Source organism: Meleagris gallopavo, chromosome 5, assembly GCF_000146605.3.
Source record: "Meleagris gallopavo isolate NT-WF06-2002-E0010 breed Aviagen turkey brand Nicholas breeding stock chromosome 5, Turkey_5.1, whole genome shotgun sequence".
NCBI lineage: Eukaryota > Metazoa > Chordata > Aves > Galliformes > Phasianidae > Meleagris > Meleagris gallopavo.
This window is the reverse complement of record NC_015015.2, coordinates 54,463,702-54,473,213: the sequence shown is the minus strand read 5'-3', so window position 1 is coordinate 54,473,213 and position 9,512 is coordinate 54,463,702. Positions and strand designations below refer to the sequence as shown.

Sequence of the window (9,512 nt, the reverse complement as noted above, 5' to 3'; positions counted from 1 at the left end):
GACGGCCGCAGACCCTCGGCCGATCCCGCTCTTGTGTTGCAGCGCTTCCCTGCCCGGCTGTGCGGCGAGGAGACGGCTCGGAGCTGGAATCCCTCGCATAACCGGGAAAAATGAAGGTAGGAACTCTCTCTCTCTCCCCTTTTCCTTTCCTTGAGGTAATTTCGTTTTTCGCCGCTGCTCTTGCTGCAGTTGTCTGGAAACGCTCTGAGTCGCTGTCCTCGGAGTGCTGCCTTTAAATGATTCCTGCATCAGCAGCTGCTATTGCAAGTTTGCAAAACCACAGCTTTTGTCCCGCCTGTGCTGCTGCTGGGTTTTGGTTTTTTTTTTGCCAGTACAAAGACGGGGCAGTGCACAAAAGAGAAAGAAACTTTTCTTGCCTTCAATTAAACAGCAGCAAAACAGTTCCTTAATGTTGTGCGTTGATTTCCTGTCTCGATGGACGTTTTGGCGTGCTGCTTCTGGCCTTGTTTACCGCTTCTCACACGCCCAATAAAGTGAGGTTTTGAAGTAATAAAGTCCAGATTAAGGAAAAGGTGAGGAGAAATAGTTCTTCCCCTTAACGAGGCGGTTCAGCTTTCATAAAGGATTTCAAGAAAAAAACAGTAGTTAACAACTGCTCTCAAAGATGAGAGTAAATCTCTCTAGTGGTCTCCGTTTAGTCAGCAGGAGAAAAGCTCCTATATATAGAATGGTATAGACGTAATTGTAGATATTGGTATGATAGCAGCCTCAGATTTTCTGCCTCACCAAATTGCTTTCAACAGGAAAAAGCGCAGTTATCTTTTATGCTGCAGTTCTGCTGTTGAAAGATTTCCCTTCTTTAATTCTTCTGAGTTAATTGTCATTTTTATCGATTATTATTACCCCTTTTATAATGAGGCTCTTTAATATGAGCTCAGCACCCCCAGAGCTATGCCGAGCATAACATAGAAAGTGAGAAGGTGTTTTTTTGTTGGTCCTTTACACTGGGAGAGCAATTAGGCTGACAGAATCAGGGGTCAACCTCACTGTGTGAAGCAGAACTTCCTGTAACTTGTTTCTTTACTTATTTAAAGAGCAGTCTGATGGCAGTTCTGAATACAGATGTTGTTTGTCACGTAGTGATGAAGAAGTTCAGATGGAAAATCGAATGTGCAATACTACAGCTGTAAAAAGAACTAAGAACTAAACTTTGTTCCTGTTTTTTTTGTTTTTTTTTTTTGCTCCTCACTAGGCAGCAGATGAGCCTGCCTACCTGACAGTGGGAACGGATGTCAGTGCCAAGTACCGTGGTGCCTTCTGCGAGGCAAAGATTAAGACAGTGAAAAGGCTTGTGAAAGTCAAGGTAGTGTGCTGTGGTTTGTACTGGCTTTGTTAAAGCACTGTGTTGAAAGAGCTGTCAGAGAAGATCAAAATCCTGAAGATTAGGGAATGTTCATTGCTTTACTGGTTGAGATATAAGAGCATTTGAATGTTTGTGCAGTTACGATTTTCGTGTTGTTATTTTACCAAATCTTTGTTCAGGAGGATGCTGAAACAGGACTGGGCTTAAACATTACCTGTCTGTGCTGCTCACTTCCTGATCACAGTTGTCTCCTGTTTATGAATGCATCAGTTTCACAGCAGTCAGTTTTGAAGGTTTTCCTAGAGACTTACGGCTTTACATGAGTAATAAGAACAAACTCTTAGAAGCAAAAATTCCCTTTCATTCCAACTGACAGTCAATTTTACTTGAGAGGCTGTGCTATAATAAATCAACGTAAGAACAAAAAAAAGATGGCAAAAGAACCTTTTTAGATCAGGTTTTCAAGATGTCCAGGAGAATATTTGTTAGTTTCCAGCATCTTGCTGCTGCTTTCAAAGCAGCATGCAAAACTGTAGCTACGTTCCTGTGCAAGCATAGTACTGACACTTAATATTCATTTATATTTACAGGTCTTATGCTAAAACAAACAAAAATGGAGGTCATTATTTTACTGTTGCAGTTCTATTGTTAATGCTAATGTGGGAAAACAAGAGTTAAATAAAAGTTAAGAATGCAAAGTAAATATAGAGCTTGGTTTGTTCCCTTAAGTTCTTTCCACTTCTAGATAACTGTCCAGGATATGTAAATAAGGCATTAGTGACCCTCAAAACCTTGCTAAATAGAGATGAAAGCTTCTTTTTATAACTACACATCTAAGTTTTCATGTGCTTTAATGCTTAGATCAAGTAGGGCAAGCTGTCAGCCTCTTCAGTTACATAGGTAGAGCACATCACTTATATCAGAGTTCTTGTCATGATTTAAAAAACCAACCAGTTCAGATCTTTCAGTCTTTTCTCCTGTTCTTAGTGAGTACTTTTAGAAATTTGTGCCTTGCTTTGAAATCTGTGTGAATGAGTTGCTTCCTAGAAAGCAGCGTGCTGCCCTTCCTGAACTGACAGCCTTCATTTTTCTATCTGTGTTTTTGGTCTGAGTGTCTGAGTATTAAGGCTGTTTGTAGGTGTGTGTTTCTTTATCAGATGATATGCTTTATTACTCCATGGTAAGACTTGCAGATACACGAGGCTGCTCTGACTTGGTGACAATTCCTGTCGCTGTGTCTGAATTGTAAAAGAACAGTTGTAGCAATAAGCCTGATATTTTAATGAAGAGAGTGTGTGCACAGCCCAGTGTACCTCTTAAGTCCAGAGAGTCCATCAGGCTTTTCCTGAGTAGCAGGACTACTTGTATTCATCTCAATACTGATAGAGAATTGTAAATAAAAACTAACTGAAGTGGTTATTATGAATTCATATTACTGCAGAGTGCATTTCAACGTGCTACTGGTTTTTATAAATACAGCTGAAATATAAATTGTGCTTATCTGGTAAAGAGAGGGGAGCACAAAAACTGGACATCTTTATTGGTGGAAATTCCTTGGATTTTTGATTCCTGAAAAAGGATAGGAATTTGGGAATTGTTTGTTAGTACATCCTGGGTACTCAGGTAGGTCTTTTTGCTATAGAAAATGGCAGTGAAACAATTTATCTGCTAACATCTGAATGTTCATCTTCTATGTTTGTGAGCTGAGTCTGTGCAAACTCAGGGATTCAACTTGCACAGGCTTCTGTTCTTTCTGTGTCATGATGCTCTCTCAAACACAGGATTTTAAAGGGAAAAGTGTTTGACTTCCTCTTTTTCAACCGATCCTTATTTTAATCACGCTCTTCGTGGTTCGCATCTTTACCATAGAAACTTTCTCCTGTTCATGGTAGCAGCAGTGGTGGTGGTGTGGTCTGCTCAGTGATTTCTCAATAAGTTTTTAACACAGAGAGCATTGTATTTTGATTGCAGTTCAGTACTCAGTGTGTTGTCAGTGAAGTGCTGTGGGTAAAGTAGAAAAAAAGCACATGAATCATCTGATCTCTAGGCTCAGTTCCAGGTGTACCCCGGGGTGCATCAATATCTAAACTCACATCAAAAGCTTAAGTTCTTTTCATTGGAGCACCTGTTGTTTCATTTGCCCTCTTCTTTGACTGTAGTGTTTCAGGCTAGTGTTCAGTGTGCTGCTTGGGCCTTCCTGTGAATAAGGCCATCCACGCTGAGGGTTTTGCATTCACAGTAATGTTTGACTGTGTTTGATGGAGAAAATGTTGATTTTCTGCATTACTACTTCTGTTTTTAGACATTTATATGCCATTACAAATAAGGAATGCATAAACAAGTTTATGAATGTCTTTCAGGTGGTCCTGAAGGGGGATAACTCAACTCAGTTAGTTCAAGATGATCAAGTGAAAGGACCTCTAAGAGTATGTATATTGCATGCCTTTTATTGCCTTATCAAATAGTAAATCAACAGGAGGAGGCCCATTGCTTTTGGTTGGGTTAATTCTGAATAGTCCTAACTCTTGTAGTTTTTGGAGGCTCTTTGTGTTCTCCATGTAGCATGCTTCATATGCCAACAGAACTGCACATGCTGCTTTTGGGACCTGTTATAAGCAACAGAGATCCTGATTCCACGAAGGTAATTTCAAGCCTGTTAGACAGTAATAACCATGAGTGCTCTAGAAGTGTTTTTAAAGTAGTTGATGTATTTTATATAAAAATGCACGTTGATTTGTGTTTTTACAGAAGCTGAAAGTTGTCTGCTAAAACAGCTGCATTATAGAACACTGACTGCAAATTTTTAGAGATCATCTTTAGTAGCTCCTGCACAAACACTATTGTGTGTTAAAGTCTGATCTAGCTGATGGTGCATCAATAAAGAATAATGTTAGAAGTGTTTTAAAGTGTAAGGAACAGTAGTAACACACATCAACAGTGAAATAAGAGTTACTTGATTGAATAGTTGAATATTTATTTCCACTTAGCCTTGTATTGTTTCTTGTTACGGGATAATCATGCTGAAATTAGTTGTCCCAACATCCTTGCTGCTTTATTATCTAACCAGAGTTCACCTTAAGAGCCTTTATTCTTACCAGCTATGTAACTACATTTCACAAAATAACATTTAGCTAAAATGAATCTTCAACATTATCAAAATAAAAACCTGCCTTACTAGAAGAATTAATGCTTACGTGAGTTCTGTCTCCTTCATTTGAGTTCTGGATTATGTGTAACCTTGGGAATACCCCTTTTTGCAGGTTGGTGCAATGGTTGAAACCAAAATGCCTGATGGATCCTTTCAAGAAGCTGTTATCAGCAAGTTAACAGATGCTAGTTGGTATACTGTAGGTAAGTAGCCACATGCTTTCGTTGACAGTCTCTAATCTTTGAATAATACGTTTCTAATTATAGATAATAACGTAAGTAATTATATTCTGTTTTGTAAGAGCTGAGATTTTGAAGGGAACTTTAAGTCTTCCAGGTCTTGTTTCCTTAAAAATAGAATAATAATTTGATGTTGAAGGAGGCTGTAGCAAAGGACTCAGCAGACAAGTTTTATTTGGCACAACATCCATACGCTGATGGTGGTTTCACTCAATGGAATTCAGAATGGCTTTTGCAGATTTTAAGACAAACTTCAAAATAGCACTTCTGGCTGAATATTTGTGACACGTATTGACTGACTGGACTGCAAGTGTTCTTTCTCTGTATGCAGTCTTATAAAAGCAGCAGCAGCACCCATAGCTTCTATACCTTTGGAATTGGTTCCTCTGTTTTGTGTAGAGTTGAAAGTTGAGGGTTGTGTTTTGTATGAAGTAACAGAAGAAAGGAGCTTATTTTTTAAGAAATTGCCATTGCACCTAAAAAGAAAAGATGGGACCTTTTTTTGTACCTTAAAATTAACTGTTGCCTTAAAACTTTTTCAAATAATGATTCAATCTAAAGTAAAATAGGAAACAAATTTGCTTCTCCTGCAGGAGGCTGCGTTTTTTAGTTACTGACACAAACCTCAAAATGCACAATCATCAAAATGTCAGTGTTGAATAAGGATTCACTACAAGAGAAACTTCATTATTTTGAATAAATAGAATTGCTCATTCTGATATCTAGGCTTTTCTGAAATAGCTCTGTCACTGGAAAGGCCAGCAACATTCAGGTGATACTATATCAGCAAACAAAAACAACCACAGTAACTGGATCAAATAGCTTTGCAAGTATCCAACTTGGAGGAAACGCACCATTCTTAATTGTGGTGTATATTCTGCCATTCTGCTCCACAATATTTGTTCTGTATTTGTTTCTTCTTAATATCCTTACATACAGATAGTTGAGGTTTATCTTCATATTCTTCAGTACCGTGCTGAAGAGTCCCGTATAGCGTGGGATATCAGTTTGATTTTGATTTTGTGTTGTTTGTTTGAAGATGGACAGTACTTTCCCTTTGCAGTAGGTGAGATTATTTAGTCTTTGATGGGATCAACATAAGGGATCAATGGAAATAATTTGGAAGAGTTTATCGCGAGACATTTATTATTATTGCATGCTGTAAATATAAACTGGTTGACCTTCCAGTTGACAGTGCTCACTGCTCTTTGCAGTTTTATTTTTTTAATTGTCATATATCGTTAGCAAATATCAGGAAGTGGCCCAGGCCAGGCTAGATGTGGCTCTGGGCAGCCTGGGCTGCTGGTTGGTGACCCTGCACATAGCAGGGGGTTGAAACTGGATGAGCATTGTGCTTCTTTGCAACCCAGGCCATTCTATGACCTCCAGAGCTCCTTTCCAACCTTAACTATTTTGTGATCCTGTGATCTTTTTTTTTTTTTTTCCCCCTTTCAAGGATGTGCATTGCTCTAGATTCCAGATTAAGCTGCAAAGTTGTGGTACTCAGGTGGAAAAGGCAGACTTATTTCTGAGTCCTTTTGGCCTTACACTACAATGTAACGTACTTGATGAACCTCTACTACCTTTTTTCATCTTTAGACAGATAGAATAGAGGAAAATAAAGTTGCATGTTTTTTCATATGCAAATTTATTAAGGCTGCTAGGATTTTGTAGAACTTCGGAGCTGCTGGGAATGAGAGGGGATTTAAGTAATTCCATGATAAGTCAGTGTGTAATGTGGCACACAGGATATCTGTACCCATACATCTGAAAATGCAGTTGCTGGAATTGCATTTAGATCTTACTAAAATTGTCACGAGTGGTACATGCTGTCGTGTTTATTGATACTGAAAGCAGAGGTAATGTTGACCAAGGTAAGCAGTTTGAGAATTTTGTATCTTCATAACTTGGCTATTTAACTTGGATAATTGTGGAAATGCTGTAGCTTGAGTACAGAAATGTCAGTGTGAGAAATAAGCCTTTTTTTTTTAGCCTGCTTCTCCCATTGTAACTTTGTAGAAAGCTTTGGATAAGTATGGAGTGTATGTTTATGTTGCTGTCAAGTAAACAAGAGTTGAATTGGTTCCCCTTTAATAGATGGTGGCCTGTGCTCCTTGGCAGCCTTATTGACCGATTCAGTCAAAGCTAAAAAGTTGAAAGGGAAGTGGATTAAACAGCTTTTCCAGTTCTGAAATGTTTTCCTGAACCGTGGTCAGGCTTGAGTCGGAAAGCACAGGAGAAAACTTGCTTTTAGTACATGCTTCTCCTGTAGCATTTAATTTCTGTTTTATGGATCATCACCTCTTGTGATGTAAAACTAGGACTGATACGGGTAGAGAGATCAGTAATATATGTGGGTTAATAAATAAATAATAATTTGCTTTTGTCACCAGCATAACAGATCCACAAAATCTCTTCTAACATTAGTTCTGCCTGTCAGTGGTGTTCATCTGCCCAAAATAAGTAAGGATCTCTTTTTTTTTTTTTTTTAATAATGGTAGCTGCTCTGAAATGGCTGTTTCACCTGGTAACCACATATAGTAATGGTGTTACTGTAGCCATTTAGTCATGTTGAAATTTTCAACTGGAGTACTTGAAATGCCTTCAAAAATCTCTGAGTGCACGAGTAGGTGAAGAGACACAGCTGTTGGGGGTGAAGACTTAACTAAGGCTGGAAAACTGAGTTGCACAACTCAGCCCTTGTGTGCTTGATAGAATCTAGAGAGAGATGGCAGGGCTAGCAGTGTAAGTCCTTTGGGTAACAAATGGCTCAGTTGAGTTTTTAGTCTTTTAAAACTTAATTATTTTAAATGAACTTGCAATTTTTTGAAGTGCTGCATTGATGCTTTTGAAGTGCTGGATATATTGCTAAGTGATAATTACCCAGCATTAGAGCAGTCTGTCAGATCTGTTTTCAGCTGAGCCACATTTGAATTACTGCTAACTTTGTGTACACCCACCTGATTCTCTGTTAATTTGTAAAACAGGTCAAACATCACACTGCACATAGTTATATTTTCCTTCTGTAATCTTTTCTGGAGTTTTACTACCATTACCAGAATGTCACAAAACAGAAATCCTTGTGTATAAGTTTAAGGAAACACTTTCATATAACTTCTTTTCAAAGCTGAAAGCAGCGTAGTGTCTACATAAAAGTACAAAACTGTATTTCAGTTCTTCAGTCTGAAGAGTTGCTGTTAAATCAGTCTCTTTTCTTGCCTCATCAAAACAAGTATCATCTTCCTTTTGATAATACCAGTAACCTGCATGTGCTTAGGTCTCTTGTTGAAGATTTGCAATTTAACCACTGCTACAGCTTTCAATGAAAGTAAAACCAGACCGAATACATTGAGCCTTGCATCATGTCTTTTGAAAGATAAAATCATGGAAAAGTCTTTCTAAAGAAAGAGAAGACATACAGCTAGCTTTAATCATTTTACCTCTGAAACGTAAGGAAAATACAGAAGTTAAAACCGTTGATGAGCACTTGTGGTTTCTAGTAGACTTTGCTGCCACAGTAGTGTTTTTTATACCATTTGGAGTAAAAAGGAGTGTGGTTTTTTTTCTTTGAGAAGTATGGCTTTCAGGCTTTTATGTAAGACATCTTCTTTAAAATTACCTTGAAATGGCAGAATATTTTAGTATAAATAGTAATTAATTTTGCTCATTCTTTTAAATGCTGCGTGAATCTGCAAAGCCAGAAGAGTTTCCTTTTTTGGCTCTGGTGCAGTGCTGTACATCAGAGTGGCCCATCTGGTTTTGCTGAGGGCCAAACACCACTTGTGAGACCTCTGAGCCCCCTACCCTTGCTTGGGCTGCCCTGCAGATTCACATGGGATAACCTCCTCCTCTCTTGTGGTCACTGGGGCATTTTGCAGGGAATGCTGGTATCTGAGAGTGTGTGCTGGATGTGGGGGGTTGATACTTGACTGCTTATGCCTATGCAGGTGAAGTTTGGGTGGTCTGGGTTGTTGTGGAAATGAGATTTTGGCCACAGGTTGTGTCACTGTGGGGTGTCACATTTAGGAAATGTTGGGTAGTGCAGCCTTACTGCTGTCTGGAGGGTGATAGAAGCTATCAGTCACTAGATTTCATCCATTCCAGAGGCTTGCCAGTTTGTCTTTTCATAACGTCTACAGCAGGCTTTTTGTAGTACGTGCAAGGCTGGAGTCATGTTTGTGTGGCTGGTTGGACCAGTTCTTCTTCCCAGCATCCTGTTGAGTTGTACAGTCCAGAAGCATCGCTTCATCTTCTGGCTATGCGTGCGTCACCCAGGAATCCTAAAGGACAAGTGTGGCAGGGGAAGTGTCCAGTCACCCCCACTTCACTGGTGCTGCAATCCTCCCTGAGCCACCACCACTTTTTTCTTTTCGTCTCCAAAATGCTGCTTGCTTGGATTTTGAAGAAATCCCGTATTTACCAGAATCACTCCACGGGGCGTACCGTGGATGTGTCTGCAGCACGCGCAGAACTGTGCCATAGCTGTGTTGGTTGCTTTCTGAAGAATCTGGGAAATAGAAGAGCAGCAGAGCATTTTGTGCTCCAGCACCTGCAGGTAGAGGAGCAGCTGTGGGAGGGGAAGTATAGCAACTGAGCCTTGCTACAACTCGTGGCATGGAACCTTTGCTTGTAAACCATCTTTGTTACAATGTGGACAGTGCCTTATAAAAAGTTATTGTGTATAAATAACACTGTAGAGGTACAATACAGTAATACTGTACTGATTTGCTAAATGCAGGGAGGTGGTTTTTTTTCCTTCCAAATCTCTGTAATGATAGTAAGATTACTATAACATCTCAAA

General features: G+C 39.3%; 1 protein-coding gene across 1 annotated transcript in view; it reads left to right on the top strand.

Annotated features, from left to right (window-relative positions):
* ARID4A (AT-rich interaction domain 4A) overlaps positions 1 to 9,512 on the top strand; it is a 42,592-nt gene continuing 33,080 nt past the window's right edge. Inside the window, 4 exon segments of the mRNA XM_010712085.3 lie at positions 1 to 116; positions 1,214 to 1,324; positions 3,685 to 3,750; positions 4,585 to 4,675. Coding sequence (XP_010710387.2) covers positions 111 to 116; positions 1,214 to 1,324; positions 3,685 to 3,750; positions 4,585 to 4,675 — 274 coding nt within the window. The 5' untranslated portion in view covers positions 1 to 110.